The 20,548-nt window shown below is 47.8% G+C and overlaps 1 protein-coding gene and 1 long non-coding RNA gene across 7 annotated transcripts in view; one reads left to right on the forward strand and one right to left on the reverse strand.

Moving 5' to 3' along the window:
* KDM5C (lysine demethylase 5C) overlaps positions 1-17,072 on the forward strand; it is a 34,509-nt gene extending 17,437 nt beyond the window's left edge. For 3 of the 6 annotated variants that reach the window (XM_023202487.2, XM_023202492.3, XM_023202491.3), the window contains 14 exons: positions 6,394-6,513; positions 6,623-6,817; positions 9,227-9,408; positions 9,497-9,621; positions 9,747-9,894; positions 10,490-10,595; positions 11,323-11,681; positions 12,318-12,456; positions 12,962-13,141; positions 13,306-13,443; positions 13,638-14,237; positions 14,523-14,601; positions 14,747-14,946; positions 15,051-17,072. In XM_023202487.2, coding sequence (XP_023058255.1) covers positions 6,394-6,513; positions 6,623-6,817; positions 9,227-9,408; positions 9,497-9,621; positions 9,747-9,894; positions 10,490-10,595; positions 11,323-11,681; positions 12,318-12,456; positions 12,962-13,141; positions 13,306-13,443; positions 13,638-14,237; positions 14,523-14,601; positions 14,747-14,946; positions 15,051-15,416 — 2,937 coding nt within the window. In that variant the 3' untranslated portion in view covers positions 15,417-17,072. The remainder of the gene's footprint in view (positions 1-6,393; positions 6,514-6,622; positions 6,818-9,226; positions 9,409-9,496; positions 9,622-9,746; positions 9,895-10,489; positions 10,596-11,322; positions 11,682-12,317; positions 12,457-12,961; positions 13,142-13,305; positions 13,444-13,637; positions 14,238-14,522; positions 14,602-14,746; positions 14,947-15,050) is intronic. The other 3 variants (XM_023202489.2, XM_023202488.2, XM_023202490.3) reach the window with 3 other exon arrangements.
* A 2,269-nt stretch (positions 17,073-19,341) lies between these two features.
* Positions 19,342-20,548, reverse strand: part of LOC111536177 — a 106,013-nt gene continuing 104,806 nt past the window's right edge. Inside the window, exon 5 of the long non-coding RNA XR_002729665.3 lies at positions 19,342-19,625. This is a non-coding gene — a long non-coding RNA (uncharacterized LOC111536177). The remainder of the gene's footprint in view (positions 19,626-20,548) is intronic.

Below are 20,548 nucleotides of genomic sequence, written 5' to 3' on the forward strand. Positions count from 1 at the left end.
GTGGTGGCACATGCCTGTAGTCCCAGCTACTGGGGAGGCTGAGGCAGGAGAATCGCTTGAACCCAGGGGGCGGAGATTACAGTGAGCCAAGATCATGCCATTGCATTCCAGCCTGGGCAACAGGTGCGAGACTCCATCCCAAAAAAAAAAAAAAAAAGGGATTCTCTGAAGGATTTGGGTAGCTAAGAGGCATATATGTGTGTGTGTGTGTGTGTGTGTGTGTGTGTGTGTGTATATATATGCAGAAGGTCATGGAGCTATTTAATCCTTATCTCTTTTTAAAAAACTTTATCACAGACTCTGAAATATGTGCTTTTTGCTTACACCTCCATAGCATTTCTCCTGCTCGTGGCTCACCATCTTCTCTGGCCAGCTACTACTTTGCCACCTAGCCCTCTGTCTGCCCTGCCCTTCCTATAGGTAGTTCCCAGCATCTCCAGGCCCTTTGGACTTGGCAGTATCCCCTTAATCGAAGCATCTGTGATGTTTATGTTCTCATGCTGGCAGGCTGCAGTTTAGCCAGCTGGAGCTCCCCCAGAGGTATCTTTAGCTCCCTGCCCCCACCGCCCTGCCTTCCCATTTGGTGGGAGAAGGCCATTTCTTTTTATAGATATGTAATGTAAGTATTATTTTCTTTTTTTTTTTTTTTTTTTTTGAGACGGAGTCTCACTCTGTCACCCAGGCTTCAGGCTGGAGTGCAGTGGCACGATCTCGGCTCATGATCTCAGCTCACTGCAACCTCCTCCTCCCGGGTTCAAGTGATTACCCTGCCTCAGCCTCCTGAGTAGCTGGGATTACAGGTGCCTGCTACCACGCACAGCTAATTTTTGTATTTTTAGTAGAGACGGGGTTTCACCATGTTGGCCAGGATGGTCTCGAACTCCTGACCTCAGGTGATCCACCCACCTTGACCTCCCCAAAGTGCTGGGATTACAGATGTGAGCCACCGTGCCCGGCCTATTTTCATTATAAAATAAACATGCCCTCTTCCCAGAAAATGGAAAACAGAAAGTTTGCCCCTATTCTCTCCACCCTAAACATCTAAACATTGTTAGTTTCCATCTGTTACTTTTTATGTAAAATTCGACATAGCAATAATCAGTGTATGGTTTTTATAATCAATTTAGTAAGTTTATTGGTGTAGAACTGCACTGTCCAATTTGGTAGCCGCTGGCTACACGTGGCTACTGAGCACTTGAGATGTGGCTAGTCCTCACTGAAATGTGCCAAAAGTATAAAATGCATGTTAGCTTTCAAGACTTAGTACGAAACAAAGAATGCCAAGTATCTCACTTAATACTTTTGTGTACCAATTATACCTAGAAATAATAATATCGTGGATATATTAAGTTAAATAAAATATGTTTAACTTAATTTTACCTGTTTCTTTTTACCTTTTTAATGTGGCTACTAAAAAAATTTTTTTTTCTTTTTTTTTTGGAGAAGGAGTCTCACTCTTGTCACCCAGGCTGGAGTGCAAGTGACGTGATCTCGGCTGACTGCAACCTCCGCCTCCCAGGTTCAAGCGATTCTCCTGTCTCAGTCTCCCAAGTAGCTGGAACTACAGGCATGAGCCACTATGCCTGGCTAATTTTTGTGTATTTTTAGTAGAGATGGGGTTTCACCATGTTGGCTAGGCTGGTCTGGAACTCCTGACCTCAGTTGATCCTCCCGCCTCGACCTCCCAAAGTGCTGGGATTACAGGCGTGAGCTACTGCGCTAGTTTTTCTGTTTTGTTTTGTGAAGGAATCTCCCTCTGTTGCCCGGGTTGGAGTGCAGTGGTGCGCTCTTGGCTCACTGCAACCTCCATCTCCTGAGTTCAAGCGATTCTCCTGCCTCAGCCTCTTGAGTAGCTGAGATTACAGGCGTGCGCCACCACATCCGGCTAATTTTTGTATTTTTAGTAGAGACAGGGTTGTACCTTGTTGGCCAGGCTGATCTTGAACTCCCGATTTCAAGTGATCTGCCTGTCTTGGTCTCCCAGACTGCTGAGATTATAAGCGTGAGACACCGTGCCCAGCAAAAGAATTTAAAAGTACCTATGTACCGAGCATATTTCTCTTGGACAGCACTGGTCTAGAATGATTTTCACTTTGTTACTATATGAATTATAACCATTTTTAAAAGTTTTATTGCAGTATGATTTGCTACATACCGTAAAATTCACCCATTTTAAGTACACAATCCAGTAAATGTATGGAGTTGTGCTACCATTTCTACGATCCAGTTGTAGAACATTTCCACCACCCCAAAAAGATCCCTTATACCCATTTACAGTCACTCCCCTTTCCAGCTCCTAGTCCCAGTCAACCATTCATCTGTTTTCTGTCTATAGATTTGTCTTTTCTGGACAGTTCATAAAAATGGAATCGTATGTGGTCATTTGTTTCTTCTCTCACTTAGCATGTTTTTGGGGTTCATCCACATTGCAGCATGTGTCAGAACTTTATTCCTTTGATGGCCCAGTAATATTCACCAGTTGATGAACTTTTTGAGTTGTTTTTACTTTTTGGCTATTCGCAGTTGTCATTTTTAACAGCTACAGAATGTGAGGAGAACTTTTCTAAATAACCACATAGGAAATAGTAAAGTGACATTGCCAGAATCAGGGTGCAGGGTGAGACAGAGTTATGAGCATCAAGTTCTACTCCTGGCTCTGCTACCTGAGGCTTATCTGAGACTTAGTTTTCATGTCTATAAAATTAAGGCTGGCATAGTAAGACCCCTTCTAATTAATTAATAATAAATAAAATTAAGCCCGGTACTAGATCATTCAGTAAATGTTGCTAGAGTATTCTTTGTGCAAAGCCTCTCTGGTCAACACTTTGAAGGCAAATAAGCCAGTGCCTGCATTTGTGTATGCATAGCTGAGTGCTGGACAGAGGAGTAAATAAGTGGAATAAAGCATTAAAGGCGCTAAAAAAGAGCAACAAACTAGGTCATTTAGGAAGCAGGGGTTATCAGGAAAAGTTTTGCAGGAGCAGTGATCCCTGAAAGAAGAGTAAGAGTTTACCTGTCAGAACTGTGACTTAATCATGTGGGCATGGGGATTCCAGTGAGGGACTCTCAGCTGAGGCATTACGTGGTCAGATTTGCATTTTTTGGAAGATAGTTCTGGCAGTTAGTAATTGAGGCCAAATGTAATAATACAGGTAAGAAAGAAATGCTGATGTTACCTCTAAGTAGAGGTAGATTTGAGAAGAAAATAGGATGGAGGTGCAAGCTTGATGCATGGTCCAAATAAATGTGGAGATATGTTTATGAATGGGAAGATTTAATATTGCTAAGATGTTAATTCTCCCCAAATTAATTTAGACTCCTGGCAGAGGAATCCTTGGGTTGAAGGGTTCTTGATATACATTAACAAATTTGTTTTCCAGAGAGTAGAATGTATTGATTCCCTTACCAGCACTGTACCTACTTCACTGTGTCTTCAACAAAATTGAATGTTTACCTTAAAAAGCTTTGTGAGGCTTCTCAGTAAAGATGACAGATTAAGCATACACATGGCTACTTCCATTCTGTACTGAGACTCCACAAAAATTACATAAAGGGATTTTTTAAGGTGAAAAAAATTACAGAGATGGAGAATATGAGAGAGGAGACAACGATAAAATTCTTGAAACTGGAAAACAGATAGATGAGAAAACTGAAACATAAACCAATACTGAGGACATCTTGAGAACCAACCCAATTCATACCTCAGAATCCCCCAAAGATTTGTTATCGGTGGCACCAGGCATTCTAGGGGTAAAGATGGATGGGGTGAAAGTAAGGATTGGTTCATGTCTATATAAGAAGCTGTGAGGGCTGGGTGCAGTGGCTCACGCCTGTAATCCTAGCACTTTGGGAGGCCGAGGCGGGTGGATCACAAGGTCAGGAGATGGAGACCATCCTGGCTAACACAGTGAAACCCCGTCTTTACTAAAATTACAAAAAATTAGCCGGGCGTGGTGACGCACGCCTGTAGTCCCAGCTACTCAGGAGGCTGAGGCAGGAGGATGGCGTGAACCCGGGAGGCAGAGCTTGCAATGAGCCGAGATCACCCCACTGCATTCCAGCCTGGGCAACAGAGTGAGACTGCGTATCAAAAAAAAAAAAAAAAAAAAAAGGCTATGAGATCTCCCATGCTGGGCAGCTAGAAATGTCTAGTCACTCTAGTAACTAAAGACTGAAGATTTATTTCTGAAGAGGTTAAAACAGAGTCTCTGGATTAAGTCTCCTGGGTACAATTGAGGGTGGAGTTATAGGGAATGTAATTAGGATTTATCATACTGGATGTTGAGGTTCCCAGCCATCATTCTCCACTTGGCTGTTAGAATACTGGCTGCCAGGCCTTTTTTCCTACAGGCAAAAAAAAAAAAAAAGGGTTTTCTCTGGGGAATCTGACTGGCCTGCGAGGAAAGACCTGGAGTTTCCCAAACTAAATGACTTAGCTAGATCACCCTACAGTGAAGCTTACAGTTGACAAGCTTCATCTGTGTACTCAGAGCTTCCATTCAGCTTTTTAATCTCTTCCTCTTAAATATAAGCAGGCAGCCACAGAAAACAACTGAGAGGCTGGCACGATGGCTCACGCCTATAATCCCAGCAATTTGGGAGGCCATGGCGGCTGGATCTCCTGAGGTCTGGAGTTTGAGACCAGCCTGGCCAACATGACAAAACCCCGTCTCTACTAAAAATACGGCGTGGTGGCGTATGCCTGTAATCCCAGCTACTTGGAAGGCTGAGGCAGGAGAATCACTTGAAGCCGGGGGACGGAGGTTGCAGTGAGCCGAAATCGCGCCACTGCACTACAGCCTGGGCGACAGAGTGAGACTCTGTGTCAAAAACAAAAACAACAACAACTGAGGAAACCCTAAAAAATAAACCCCCAAAAAACAGAAGCAACTTGGAGATACAGAGGCTAGGCAGGGAGAAATAAACTTCAAAGGAAAAGCATATACTGTAAACATGAATGAAGACCAGAATACTGTTTAAAAAATAGCATATGCAAACAAAATTATGATAGCAAAAATGAACAATGTAATAAGTGTGTTTTCCACTTTTGAAAGATAGTTGAGGAAATCTTCAAAAAAATAGAGTAAAAAGATGGAAAAGGGTAGAAAAAAATAGGGAATTTTTCTAGGAGGTTCAGTATTCAAATAGGAGTTATAAAAAGAAAATAGATGAAAACTGAGAGGATGAAAATAGGGAATTTTTCTAGGAGGTTCAGTATTCAAATAGGAGTTATAAAAAGAAAATAGATGAAAACTGAGAGGATGAAATCATTAATGAAATCATTCAAGAAAATTTCCCTGAACTGGAGAATCGATTTTCCAGAGTCAATGGGCCTACCCAGTACATGAGTGAAAAGAAATTCATACCAAGATGTATCTTGTAAATTTCCATGTCAAACACTGAGACCAGAAGAATCCTATAAGCTCAAGAGAGAGAAACAGGTTTCAAATGCTTATCAAAGCATTAGAAATCAGAATGGCTTCAAACTTTTCAACAGTAGCACTAGAAGATCAGAGCAGTGTGCCTTTAAAATTATTTTCTGAGTCAACAACTATGGGAGTTTAAAAAAAAGGATTTTCATCTTAGAATTCTATATACAGTCAAGTGTGAGAGTAAGAATAGAGACTTTTTTTAAAAAAAGAAAAGTAGGTTCTTCACACCATTTCTTAGGAAACTGTTGGAGGATGTTCTTAAGCATAGCAAAGGAATAAACCAAGAACGAGGAAGACATGGGATCTAGGAAATAGGAGATCTGTCACAAGAGAGTGATGATCCAGGGAGGACAGCTGGTCCAGATTGGGACAGATCAGAAGGTTGCATGAGAGACTGTTACAGAAGGGTGAAAATTGATAGGAAAAGAGATTTGAATATTGGTCAGAAAGTTAGGGATATATGCATAAAAAACTAAGCAAACTGAGAAACAGGAGGCTATTTTTAACAGTCTAGAAGCATGTTATTTAAGGTAGTTATCAACACCAAAATAATCAGAAGAGGTGGAAGTGATTGGGTCTGGGGAAGGGAGAATATATAACAGATCTTTATAAAGCCATTTGACTCTTGAAACTGCATATATAACTGATGAAAGTAAATAACTAAAAAAGCTTGTCCAGCCTAATTAAAAGTGATGTTTATAATTTTTGCAAAAATTACTAAAGGAAGTTGGAATATTTTGACATACATTTTTAAATCTCAAATGTCCCTGTCATCTCAACACACATCAAAACCTTGAGAGCAGAGACCAGTGGTCCTTCATTTTAGAGTTGGAGAGTCTGGGATTCTGTTGTCAGACTGTGTTCCCTGAGGCTTTTGTCTCCTTAATGACCTTGCACTTAAGTCAGGTCTGCATACAGGAAAATCTCTGTCTCAACAGCCATGGCCTTTCTTGTTCCTCAGGTTGTCCGCACAAACCAGTGTGCTGGAGAATTTGTTATCACTTTCCCCCGTGCTTACCACAGTGGCTTCAACCAAGGCTACAACTTTGCCGAGGCCGTCAACTTTTGCACTGCCGACTGGGTGAGTCTAGAATGTGGTGGGATTGGGGGGAGAAGCAGGAGGGTTGTGGAGAAGCTGGGGCATCATGGCCGCCAGACTTGGCCACACTCAATCTTGAACCTGCCCACAGTTGCCTGCTGGGCGCCAGTGCATTGAACACTACCGCCGGCTCCGGAGATACTGCGTCTTCTCCCATGAGGAGCTTATCTGCAAGATGGCTGCCTGCCCAGAGAAGCTAGACCTGAACCTGGCGGCAGCTGTGCATAAGGAGATGTTCATCATGGTGCAAGAAGAGCGGCGTCTACGAAAGGCCCTGCTGGAGAAGGTGGGGAGAGTACTCCAGATCAAGCACCCTATTCTGGTGGAAGTTCGGGGAGGCAGAGGCAGCAGCACCAAGAAGATGTAGCCTCTACTCTTGGAGTGTAGTGAAAAGAACTAGACGCATCTTGATTGAAAACCACATACCATTCTCTGCTATACCCTTTACTGGCAACCTTGCTTAAGTCGATTTACTTCATTGTCAGTTTTCCCATCTGAAAAATGGGATTATGATAATACTTATCTTTTTGGATAGTTGATTGGATTAAAGATAATGTTTGCTTAGTGACTGACCCATGACAGGTACTGGTATAGCAGCTATTTATCATTATTTAAATGACCCAGCAAAATAGACTGGCATATGAAACCTCACTGCTGATTATCTAGGTGACTGTATCGAGTTACTTGATCTTTCATATCTCACTTTCCCACTCTAAAATGGGAATAAATATCTAACTTGCAAGATGTAAAGTTAGAGTAAGGTGATCTATGTGAAAACCATCTCTCTAACATTGCCTTTGCAATGTTGCAACTGCTATTATTGATAATGTTAATACATGAAGAAACTGAAATATGGAATGTTTCTCAGGAATTGCTATTTTATTACATGCAGATGTTTCAGTAACTCAAGCTAGGGCAATAATATTATCAAGTAGAAGGTGGTCCTGCTTTAATTGATTTCTTGTAAGCTTGTGTCAGTTGTGTGTGTAGCTGAGTGAAAGCTGCTACAGAGCTCTAAAGTCCACTTGTGTAGTTTCAGCCATCATCTTCAAATTTCACACTTGCCCAGTTAGGGAATTGACTTTGTGAGAGTCTTTCATAAGATTACAAAGGAGTGCTGGTTCTGTGGGATCCCTTGCTGCCTATTTAGGGTAATACTTTCTTATTTTAAAGCTCATTTATAGCTTTCCTGTGAGTGTGGGCTATGGGGAGAGCTATAGCTACAGTAGTGTTGGAAGTCTGGGGCCTCTCAGTCGTGATGTTAGTTGTTGAGTCCCTGGGCTTTTCCAGACATCATTTTCTCACTCCATTCAGTACTGTTATTAAATGATGGCCATGTGGCTGTGCCAAGCTGTGGGAAGGAGCCAAAGCAAGGTGGGGAGAATAGACTTTCTCATCTTGACATTCAGAATTCTTCACACTTGGCCCTTACCTCAGAGAAGCATTCTGGACACCATAGTCTTGGAATCCTGTAAGAGACTGTATGTGTATTTAAGTATGTTTCTGGGAAGAGGACTCATAATTTACATCCAATTCTCAAGAGTCCACAGTCAAAAAAAAAAAACCCTAGAGACTTCATCCTTAGAATATTCTCTGACTTTAGAGTTAAAATTAACTCAGTTTGGCAAGTTACTGACCCTAAGACTAAGTTTCTGCCTTAGCAAAATGAGATAGATCTGTGGAATATATATTCTTATCTGAAAATTAGAGCTAATAACAGTTAACTGTTTGATGAACACCGAATCTAATTGCCAATATACTTGTCTGATTCCATAGCTGTTTTGTTTTTGTTAATCCTCATAACAACCCAACAAGGATGATACTGTTTATCTCCATCTTACTAGATAATGAAACAGACCCAGAGACGTTAAATGATTTACTCATGATCACATAGCATATAAGTGGCAGAGTGGGATTTGGGTTCATAACTTATGCAGAGATTAGATGTTAAAGTTGGGTTAAAGTTGGTGTGTAAGGCAAAAACTGTTAGAGCCAACATTTCCCATTAAAATCCCTAAAATTGCCCATTAGATATACGCACTGGGTTGTCTCTCAATTACTCCAACATAGCCAGCTTTTTCTTCATTTTTGAAATGGAGCGCTTTTTCTTTATCTGAGCAACAGATGAAGTCATTGGATTAGGTTTGGAAGCCATATTGTTGGGAGAAAATTATTATATCTCTTTAAACCCTGAACACAAGCACGTGCAGTTGAATTTCTCTAAGTTATATATTTGCACAAGTATCTCCTGCCTACTAAGTGGCCAGCGTGGTGCCTGGAACACAGTGGGCGCTGAGTAACCGGAAGCCGATATTGTTCCCCAGTACACATAACTAGCCAGGCCTGTCCCTTGGCCACCTCCACACATTGCCACCTCTCTGGTATCTTGGTCCACCACTTTCCTCACTTCTCACCCACAAGGCCCTTTCTGCTGATCTGGATCTTACCTGATTTTTCTTCCTCTATAAAATTATCCGACTCAGCTCACACTGATCTTGCCCTGGTTTATCTGATTCCCCCAGCTTTGAGAGTCTCGACTTTACAAAGGGCAGGTATGCTCCCTGGGGTTTGGCCTCTTAAACCCTATGACCCTCAGCATAGATTTGAGTCTAAAGTAGGGGTCGGTGGTGGCTAAGATGGAGGATTCTGCTGCCTGGTTCTGGTTATATATAACGCATGGGTTAAATGCCCTTAGGGCATCACAGAGGCTGAGCGAGAGGCTTTTGAGCTGCTCCCAGATGATGAGCGCCAGTGTATCAAGTGCAAGACTACGTGTTTCCTGTCAGCCCTGGCCTGCTACGACTGCCCAGACGGCCTTGTCTGCCTTTCCCACATCAATGATCTCTGCAAGTGCTCCAGTAGCCGGCAGTACCTGCGGTGAGCATGGGCCTTTCTGGAGGAAGTGGGGCAAGAAGGAGGATGCAGAGCTGGGCCAGACATGTTCTTGCCTGCCCTCTTCCTCCAGGTATCGGTATACCTTGGATGAGCTTCCCGCCATGCTGCATAAGCTGAAGGTTCGGGCTGAGTCCTTTGACACCTGGGCCAACAAAGTGCGAGTGGCCCTGGAGGTGGAGGATGGGCGGAAGCGCAGTGAGTGATGGGGGGATGGAGGGACTCCACAGGCAAGTTCTATTCCCTTTCTTCTGTACTCTGACCCCCTTCCTCTGCCTTTATTCAATACTGCCTACTCCTTGCTGCCCTCATTCTTCTTCCAGGCCTTGAAGAACTGAGGGCACTAGAGTCTGAAGCCCGTGAGCGGAGGTTTCCTAATAGTGAGCTGCTGCAGCAACTAAAGAACTGCCTGAGTGAGGCAGAGGCTTGCGTGTCCCGAGCTCTGGGACTGGTCAGCGGCCAGGAAGCTGGGTATGACAGCATGAGGAGTTGGGGCACACATAAGGTGCTGAGGATCCAGCACCTAGGAAAAGTGCTACAAGGGGTAGACTGTGAATACCATTTGGCAGAATGGACATCATCAGGAAGCTGCCAGGCACAAGAGTGTGAGATGGCTTGGAAGGTGTTGGGGAGGGCAAGGAGACCAGGCCACCTAGAAAGGAGAGGAGAGCCTCCGTGATAAGAAAGCTAGAAGTGTTTGTTTTCTATCAGTACCTGGAAGTGGCCTGAGAGAGAGGCTGAGGGGTTTTGTGGGAGGCTTACGGGTAAGAACAGGACACAGATATATAAACCTGATCCCTGCTACACAGCTTTAGAGTTCACAGCAGCGGATGGATTGCAAAGTGTAGCTCTTGTTACAACCCATTAGTTTCTAATTCTTTCCCCTCATAATATGAACATGCTCTATGATTTAAAACCTTCCTTCTAACCTGGGCAGTTGGGGCAAATTTGAAATATGCAAGATCAAGGTGGACAGGTATGGTGAAGAAAGGTGTTGGGTCTTAGCGTAGACATGGAGGGAGGGCACTGGGTTTGCACCTGAAACCTCACATGTGATACTCCATAGCCCCCACAGGGTGGCGGGTCTGCAGATGACCCTGGCTGAGCTCCGGGCCTTTCTGGACCAGATGAACAACCTGCCTTGTGCCATGCACCAGATTGGGGATGTCAAGGTGAGGATGCTTGGAGTGCTGGTGAGGGATCAAGGGGACTGGGGGACCTGAGCAGCAGGCTACGCTTGGGTCCTTTGAAAAGCTTAAAGTGTTCAGGCGAGACTGGACGCACATGTGAGAAAAGAACAGGTGGAGGGGTGAGGCAAGGGTCTAGTGACTGCCTGTTAGAAATGGGCCTTGAAGGTCAGGTGGCAAGGGTATGAGTACAGGATACAGAGTCCAGGTAAGGTTTCCTGGAGGAGGGATAGAGGAGGAGGAGGTAACAGGGGTGCTTGTTGGGCTTGGAAAGTGGAGGGGAATTCATGAAAGTGGAGGAGGAGTGAGATGGAGAGGGCAACAGACCCCACGGTGGTGAGCACGAGGGTTCATGTGAGGACTAAGCATAGCAATTTTTAGGGCAAGGAGGTTTCTTGGTGCCCTGAGAACAGAGCCCTCTGAAAAGTTAAATAAAGCATAGTTTAATAATTATTAGTTAATTAAGAATCTCTAAGAGTGGGGCCCAGGAATCTGCATTCTTAACAAATTCCCCAGGGCATTCTAATGAGCAGTCAGTGTTAGGAACCCCCACTGTCTTAGGGCTTGGAGAAGGAGAACCCAGCCCATGTTAGGCTCCTTCGCCCCAAAAGCTTGGAGGGTAAGAAGGTAGGTGGGACAAGGTTCCATCTGGTGGTGGAATTCCTCAGTGGGCCCAGCTGAGGAGTTTGTTCTTCATCCTGTGTCCTGGTAGGGTATTCTGGAACAGGTGGAGGCCTTCCAGGCTGAGGCTCGTGAGGCCCTGGCCTCACTGCCCTCCAGTCCGGGGCTACTGCAGTCCCTGTTGGAGAGGGGGCGGCAGCTGGGGGTGGAGGTGCCTGAGGCCCAGCAGCTCCAGCGGCAGGTGGAACAGGCGCGGTGGCTGGATGAGGTGAAACGCACACTGGCTCCCTCAGCCCGAAGGGGCACCTTGGCTGTCATGCGAGGACTGTTGGTCGCGGGTGCCAGTGTAGCCCCTAGCCCTGCTGTGGATAAAGCCCAGGCCGAGCTGCAGGAGCTGCTGACCATTGCTGAACGCTGGGAGGAGAAAGCCCACCTCTGCCTGGAGGCCAGGTAGGTCCAGCTGCTGCTTCTCTTCTTCCCTGCCCTATTCCAAACATCAAAGTTGAATGGAGACCCAGAGGATGATTCCCATGGGTGGCCTTAGGTATCACACTCCTGTTTTACTGTATTGACTCTCCCCTCTTCTGTTCCCTATCTTGTCGTTTTTTGTTTTTAAAAAAACTGTATACTTAAAGGCAGAGAGAGGCTGATGGAGAAGCAGAAGTGCACAGATAGAGATTATCTGGAAGACTAGCACTACAGGCTAATGTGCGCATACCCAGAAGCCCAAGTGACAGGTAGATGGGCAGATGTTGGTAGAAAGACCCCACAAAGGGTAGTTGACAAACTGCAGCAACAGATTACGTAATACAGGTTGTGTATGTAGGCATTGCCAGCAGGCCAGGAGACTGGCAGACAAACAGAGGCGCAAGAGCTATGGCAGAAGGATGAAGTTGGGTGCATGCGGTCTTGAGGAAGCTGCCAGTTGGCAGCTACCCTTAGGCAGAATACAAACAAGTAGGCCCTAGTGGCAGCAGGAATAACAGACACCCAAGGGGCCCATGCAGATATATCTGGTGGTCAGGCTGGGCTTCTGGTCAGGCAGACCACATCAGACTGAGTGTTCTTTTTTTTCCCTACCTTTAGGCAGAAGCATCCACCAGCCACACTTGAGGCCATAATCCGTGAAGCGGAAAACATCCCTGTTCACCTGCCCAACATCCAGGCTCTCAAGGAGGCTCTTGCTAAGGCCCGGGCCTGGATTGCTGATGTTGATGAGATCCAAGTGAGGACCCTGCCACTCCCACCCCAGGCCTTCAGTCCAGCTGGGAAGAGATGGCATATACAGTGGGATGTGCTGGGTTGCTGGGATGGTTTGGGTTGGCTGGAGAGAGGAAGGGGGCATGGCATGTAGTCAGGAGGCAAAATGTGCCTGATGAGCAGGGTGAGAGGAATAGTGTGAGGCTGGCCTGAAGGAAGAGAGGGCACTGGTTAGGATGAGATTGGTGGGCCAGGAAGGCAGGTGGTATGGGACTGAGCAGGGCAGGGGCGTGGAGGAGAGGAGAAGAGGCAAACTACAACAGAAGGCTGATGAGATACTTAGGGCTGAGCCAGTCAGAAGATGCTGGTGTTGTGGGAGAGAGCCAAGTGGGTGTTCCTTAGGATGACAACCTGTTTTTTTTTCTCCCTCAAGACAGCCCAGTTCATCTTTCCAGCTCAGGGTCAGGCACAGAGTAAGCATCAGTAGCATTGGCAAGTTGAACTGAGCTGTCTCTCGCCCTTGTCACTAGAATGGTGACCACTACCCGTGCCTGGATGACTTGGAGGGCCTAGTAGCTGTGGGCCGGGACCTACCTGTGGGGCTGGAGGAGCTGAGACAGCTAGAGCTACAGGTACTGACAGCGCACTCCTGGAGGGAGAAGGCCTCCAAGACCTTCCTCAAGAAAAATTCTTGCTACACGCTGCTGGAGGTGAGGCCTGGGACCTTGACCTACAGCGTCTCGTAACGCCTGCCCTAGCTTCTATGAGATGGCTCATGAGATAACATGGGTTTTGTGGGGGCACCAGGGAGGGAAGGAGAGGGCAGGGAATGTAAGGGAAGCCCAGTCATTCCCTCTCTGTGTGCCTGCCTCAGGTTCTCTGCCCGTGTGCAGACGCTGGCTCAGACAGCACCAAGCGCAGCCGGTGGATGGAGAAGGAGCTGGGGTTGTACAAATCTGACACAGAGTTGCTGGGGCTGTCTGCGCAGGACCTCAGGGACCCAGGCTCTGTGGTAAGGAGCTTAGACACAGATGGGGAGAAGGGCTTGGTGATGATAGAGTCTGAGCTGGGTGGTCATGCATAGACTGCTTGTCCACTGAGCCTCAGTTCTCCTGGTTTGGGAGTAGGGGTGTTAAGGGGGGGCGGGGGCAGAGAAGAGAAGGGATAGGCTGCTGACCCACTTTGTTCCTGTCCTGGGTATGGCAGATCGTGGCCTTCAAGGAGGGGGAACAGAAGGAGAAGGAGGGTATCCTGCAGCTGCGTCGCACCAATTCAGCCAAGCCCAGTCCACTGGCGTCATCGACCACGGCCTCCTCTACAACCTCTATCTGTGTGTGTGGGCAGGTGCCGGCTGGGGCGGGAGCTCTGCAGTGTGACCTGTGTCAGGACTGGTTCCATGGGCGGTGTGTGTCAGTGCCTCGCCTCCTCAGCTCTCCGAGGCCCAATCCCACCTCATCCCTACTGCTGGCCTGGTGGGAATGGGACACCAAATTCCTGTGTCCACTGTGTATGCGCTCAAGGCGCCCACGCCTGGAGACCATCCTGGCACTGCTGGTAGCCCTGCAGAGACTGCCTGTGCGGCTGCCTGAGGGCGAGGCCCTACAGTGCCTCACAGAGAGGGCCATCAGCTGGCAAGGCCGCGCCAGGCAGGCTCTGGCCTCTGAAGATGTGACTGCTCTGTTGGGACGGCTGGCGGAGCTCCGCCAACAGCTACAGGCTGAACCCAGACCTGAGGAGCCTCCTAACTACCCTGCAGCCCCTGCTTCTGACCCCCTCAGAGAGGGCAGTGGCAAGGATATGCCTAAGGTGAGCTACTCAGCCCAGCTCTTGTCCTCAGGTTCTTGTCTCCTAGCCCCTACCCCAGTTTAGGCTCGGCCCTGCCCCTTGTTCTCCAATTTTCAGTTTTCTTTGGACCAGCTTTCCTACTCCATTCTGCATCTGTCCAGATTCCTAGACTCTGCTCCCTGCTGGCAGCCTGTCTTCCCTCCTCCTCCAGAAGGCGGAGGGTCTCAAGTTTGGGGTTGGCGGAGGAGGAATAGGGCCTGGTTCTTCAGTTCAGTCACCCCTACCTATTCTTGCTCTCCTTCGCAGGTCGAAGGCTTACTGGAGAATGGAGACAGTGTGACCAGTCCTGAGAAGGTAGCCCTGGAGGAGGGCTCAGGTAAGAGAGGTAGGTCTAGGTGTGGTATGGGTAGGCTGTTGACTGCAATTCACCAGAGTGACCCATGTAGTCCTCAGCTCTGTTGTAGTGGTGGGGATAAGACAGCCTCTTAAGAGGCAGCCTCTTAACACAGCTTGTTTCTGCAACCTCCTAGATCTGGAGCTGCTGTCCTCGCTATTGCCACAGTTGACTGGCCCTGTGTTGGAACTGCCTGAGGCCATCCGGGCCCCCTTGGAGGAGCTCATGATGGAGGGGGACCTGCTCGAGGTGACCCTGGATGAGAACCACAGCATCTGGCAGCTGCTGCAGGCTGGACAGCCCCCAGACTTGGAGAGGATCCGCACACTTCTGGAGGTGAGGAGAGGGGTCATGGGCCGGGCCAGGAGGTCAGACCGAGTAGGGAGCCCAGGCCTGACCACTGGCCCACAACCTGTCTTTCTGCCTATCTGTAATCACAGCTGGAGAAGGCAGAGCGTCACGGGAGTCGGGCTCGGGGCCGGGCCCTGGAGAGGCGGCGGCGGCGGAAGGTGGATCGGGGTGGGGAGGGCGATGACCCAGCCCGAGAGGAGCTAGAGCCAAAGAGGGTACGGAGCTCAGGGCCAGAGGCTGAGGAGGTCCAGGAGGAGGAAGAGCTGGAGGAGGAGACTGGGGGTGAGGGCCCCCCTGCACCCATCCCCACCACTGGCAGCCCCAGCACCCAGGAGAACCAGAATGGCTTGGAACCGGCGGAAGGGACCACTTCAGGCCCCTTGGCCCGTTTCTCCACTCTGAGTCCCCGGCTGCATCTGCCCTGCCCACAGCAGCCGCCTCAGCAACAGTTGTGACAGTGGCTGAGCCTAGCACAGACCCTGACAGAGACCCCCCCCGCCTCGGCCTCAAGGATCCTCTTTCTGACCATCAAGCCTGCTTCTTAGGGGGTGGGCAGGTAGGGGGGTGGCCATCCCCCCTACCCGCCCACCCCTGAGTCCCTTGACTTTTGTATTCTGACTCCAAGGTATTGTTCAGACCTCAGCTCCTGGGGGCCAGCCCCTGGAGTCTTCCCTCCCTGGTAGCCTCTAACCAGCATTCCCAGACACCTGAGGCAGATAGATGGATGGGCTGGTGGGCAGGGGGGTGGCTGGGGCTGGGCCATCACCATTCCAGAGACAAGGCCAGTGTATATGCAAACTGGGGGACTCTCCTCTCCCTTCTCTCCCCAGTTCTGGTCCTGGCCAGGCCATGCTACACTAACCCCTGCCCTCACTCTCCTCCCCTCTTTTCCTTCCTTCCTACCCCCTTCTCCCTCTCCCTTCCCCTGACTGTTCCACCCAGGAGGAGGAAACTTCACATAGCCGTGCTCACAGTTTTTTATTTTAAATGAATTTGGCTGGGGAGCTGAACAGGGCTCCCTGTGATCTGAAGAAAGCTTTTGGTGCTTGTCCTCACAACCACCTCAGTCCTCCCTCCCTGTCCTCCCCTGTCTCCTTTCCTCCTCCTGGGTTCATGTTGTAATAAAAAAAGATTGTTGGTGTGTAATTAATTTGTTCAAAAGAAAAAAAAAAGCAAAACAAGAAACTTGGTTCCAACTGAAGCCTATTTTAATTTTATTTTATTATTTTCCTCTTGTTAGAAATAAAACCCTTAGAAACATTTTTTGGAAACATGTTTCTGAAGTGCATTTCTCTTAGACGGGGAGAACAGTGCTTCTATCACCAGTCAGTGGAGCAGCTGTAGTGCTGGCGGGAGCACTAGGGCTGAAGCCAGGGAGCTCTGGGTTCTGAAATCAAGTTCCACCAGCTTCTTAACCTTGGGCAAGACATTCTGATCCTCCCCTGACTAACCCCAAGCCATTTTCCCTCAAGTCCAAACAGATGGGCTCAGCCCGCTCACCCAGACTCCTACACCACAGCCTCCCCCAGTTGATGCCCTCCAGTTTATCCTCCTCAAGCTCCCAAAGGGATTTTTTTTTCAATGGCTTTATTGAGATATAATTTACATACCATAAAATTCACTTGTTTGAAATGTACAATTCAGTGATTTGGGGGATTTCTAAAGTGTAGATCTGATTATATACTGCTTAAAACCTTCCATGATGCTTTATTGCCCTTAAGATTATACATAGAATCTCGTTCTTTCTAGAATGTTTTCCTGTCTAACCCATATACTGCATAATTCCCTGATTTTTCTCCACAGGTTATGCCCCTGATGAATAGGGACTAAAGCTCAGATGTGTGGTCATTTGCAACCCCTGAGTTCACTTTTTAAAGACAGCTTATTGAGATACAATGTACATACCATACAGTTCACCCACTTAAAAGTATACAATTAAATAGCTTTTAGTCTATTCAGAGTTGTGCAGCCATCATTGCAAAAAAAAAAAAAAAAAAAAATTTAGAACATTTTCATCACTGCAGAAAGAAACTCCATATCCCTTAGGCATCCTTTACCCCTCATCCCATTTGCCTATTTGGGACATTTTACATAAATGGAATCGTATAATATGTGATCCTTTGTGTCTAGCTTCTTTCACTTAACATAGTGGTTTCAAGCCCATTAATGGTCCCATGGTGGTTGGAAAGATCTCCCTTCTGAGTCCCAAAGTCTTTAAGATGAGGGTGCTGGACTAAATCAGGGACCATCAACAGATTGTTTACATGTTTTTGTGGGTGTTTGCATGCATGTGTTTTTCTGACAAGAAGACTAACCAGCTTGTATCAGATTTATAAAGGGATCCTTGACCCTCCAAAGGCTAAGAACCATTCTTTGTGGTCTTGAGTGTTGTGTGTTTGGAGTCTGCCCCATGATATGAGGATACAAAGGAGGAAGCAAGAGCATGGAAGCCCTGCTAAGCCAGTCAGCTTCCCATTATGCCTGCCTCAAGGGCTTTCCCTCCTCTCAAGGGGCTGTGAGGAGGCTGAAGGCTAAAGGCTGGGTCCTGATTGCTAGCCCAGGAGCTTAGCACACTGCTACTCTTATTTTGCTTTCTCATTTGAACGTTCATGGGTTTCATTCCCCCTTCCCAATATTTGCAGTTGATAGGAACCTAGTGGTAAATAAGAAAGCCCGCCCTCTTCTGGCAGCTTTGATTGGTGGGAGGGTCTGGCTCAGCCCTGCTTCATCTAGTCTCCCAGTTGGGACCCTAGGCTATATAAGTAAGGAGAGAGAGAGGAGTCCTTGGACAACCCTGTCGGGTCCAGTTTGACCCCAGGTCTCAGTCCAGGGGAAAAGGCTGACCTTTTGGCTGGAATTGATCATGAAAAGGGGGTTGGAGGAGCTGACAGGAGAGGTGAGTGTGAGAGCTGGGATGGGCAGGAAAGGGCTCAGTCTCAGCACTTAACTACCACTCCCAAGGCAGTCAGCCACAGGAAGTGGCCAGACAGGAGAGGAAGAGATGGTGCCTACAACCTGAAGCAACTCCCGGGTTAGAGAACTGCTTGGCCCAGGATGGGGGCCTCCCGGGTATAGGCCCATCCTTCACCAGTTTTCAGACCGCCTTTACCATGTTGGCACATCCCTGTCCCATCCCTCACACACTGTCTCCTTCACAGCAGACATGCATTCCATGAACTCTGCAGGAGAGGCCCTGGCCATCATCCTGCAAGACCCAGATCAAATCTAACCCCTTCCAGAGAGCTTTCTCTGGTTCCAAATCTGCCCTCTTTCCCAGACACTCCCCTAGAAAGGGAGGGGGACTGGCTCAGGGGACCCCCTCCACCTCAGATAAGGGGCTGGGGAGAATGAGGTCAGGGAAGCAGCGGGTGTCTTCTCACCTCAAAGTCATTTTCTATTACAGAGATATCACCTAGCTGCCGAGTCCTCCCAAATGTTGCCACATCCCTCAGGATGGCTCCTGAATCTGCAGGTGACACGGGGATGGGAAGAGACATCACTTCTATTAAGGACTTTACCGACACTCTTCCTTCAGGCCCAACTGAACCCTTCTTCCCCTTCTCCTTAGTGCCTCCACCTGTGCCTTACATGGTGTCTGAAACACTCTAAGATTAATAGGTCTGTCTCTCCTCCCACCCCCAAGCTCTGGAGCTTCTGGAGGAAAGGCAAGGCCCAGGCCTCAGTCTGTCTCCACTTCCAGGCCAAGGGCCCGCAGTCTAGTTTTAGAAAGAAGGAGGTAGGAGCATCGGTTGGAGCCTCACACTGTGCATATGAACTCTGTTTCCTTTCCGTTGCAGAGTCCAGTGGTACAGGATACCACCCCTTGGGAGTGGCGCCCGGGGTCTGAGGTACATGGTCCAGTGGGTCCTTGAAGGGGCAGATGCTAACTAACCATGCTTCCCAGAAGACCTGAAATTGTGATGGGAGAAGAGGAGTTAGGAAGCAGAGGAACAGGGTTCTTGCCCCTGGGGCACTCACATGAAAGGGAGGGGAACAGCCCCTTGTGAACCTCCACCTGGGTGCTCAGCTCCATTTGAGATATTTCACAAAGTCCCCAACAGACACAGGAAACAGACCCCTAGGAAAACAGGCCTCACCTAGGTGTATCAGTCTGGCAGAGCTGGGATTTTCACCAAATCTCTGTGACCCTAAGGCTAGACAGAAGGGGTCCAAAGTAATCAGCCTGCCATCAGGAAATAGTTCACAGTGGGAGCTCGGTGTTGATCTCTGCTGTTGGTAGGTTGGGAATTCAGCAGTGCTAGGGCCACAGTGGCCTTGGTAGGTTAGAAGTTCATATTGCCAAGGCGCATAACCTCCACGCCCATCTCTATTGGTTATATATTTGCTACATAACAAATTACCTCAAAAACAGTGGCTTAAAACAATTTTATTTCACAGTCCTGTGGTTAGGAATCTGGGCACAACTTAGCTGAGTTTCTATTTCAGGGTCTCACAGCCAGCAGGGTGTGAGCTGGAGCTACAGTCATCTCAAGGCTTGGCTGGGGAAGGCTCTGCTTTCACGCTGACTCATGTGGCCGTTGGCATATTCAGTCTTGCTGGCTGTTGGCTGGGGGTCATTCTCAGGTTCCTTGCCACGTGCACCTTTTCATAGGGTGGCTCACAATATGGCAGCTTGCTTCATCACAGCAGTCAAGTAAGATGAGCTAGAGACAGAAGGAGAGTGCCCACATGCCAGACAGAACTCATAGTCTTTATAACCTAATCTCAGATGTGACATCCCATCACTTTTGCAATATTCTATTCGTTAGAAGTAAGTCAGTTACTGCCGGGTGCGGTGGCTCACGCCTGTAATCCTAGCACTTTGGGAGGCCGAGACGGGCGGATCACCTGAGGTCGGGAGTTCCAGACCAACCTGACCAACATGGAGAAACCCCATCTCGACTAAAAATACAAAATTAGCTGAGTGTCGTCGCGCATGCCTGTAATTCTAGCTACTCAGGAGGCTGAGGCAGGAGAATTGCTTGAACCCCGGAGGCAGAGGTTGTGGTGAGCCGAGATCGTGCCATTGCACTCCAGCCTGGGCAACAAGTGAAAACTCTCGTCTGGGGGAGGCAGGGGAACAAGAACAAAAACAAAAAAGTAGGTCAGTTACTAGGTCCAGGCCACACTCAATGGGAGGGGATTACACAAAGGTGTGAATACCAGGAGGCGGGGGAGGGGGGGTCATTGGAGGTCATCTTGGAGACTGACTACTATGGTTTTTCCACTGGTCCTGGTGATTCATGTTACTTCCACATGCAAAATACATTCACCACTTCCCAGAGTCTCTAAAAGTCTCATCCAATCACAGCATTGCCCCAAAATCCAGAACATCTAAATCAGGCCCATATATGAAAGAGGCTCTTTGAGTATGGCTTCTTAACTACTATTTGTCTCCATCTTTAGATTTGTGAGACAATTTTTTTTTTTTTTTTTTGTAAAAAATTATTTTTTGGTCGGGCACGGTGGCTCACGCCTGTAATCCCAGCACTTTGGGAGGCTGACGCGGGCGAATCACGAGGTCAGGAGATCGAGACCATCCTGGCTAACATGGTGAAACCCTGTCTATACTAAAAATACAAAAAAT

This window comes from Piliocolobus tephrosceles, chromosome 12 (assembly GCF_002776525.5).
Source record: "Piliocolobus tephrosceles isolate RC106 chromosome 12, ASM277652v3, whole genome shotgun sequence".
Taxonomy (NCBI): domain Eukaryota; kingdom Metazoa; phylum Chordata; class Mammalia; order Primates; family Cercopithecidae; genus Piliocolobus; species Piliocolobus tephrosceles.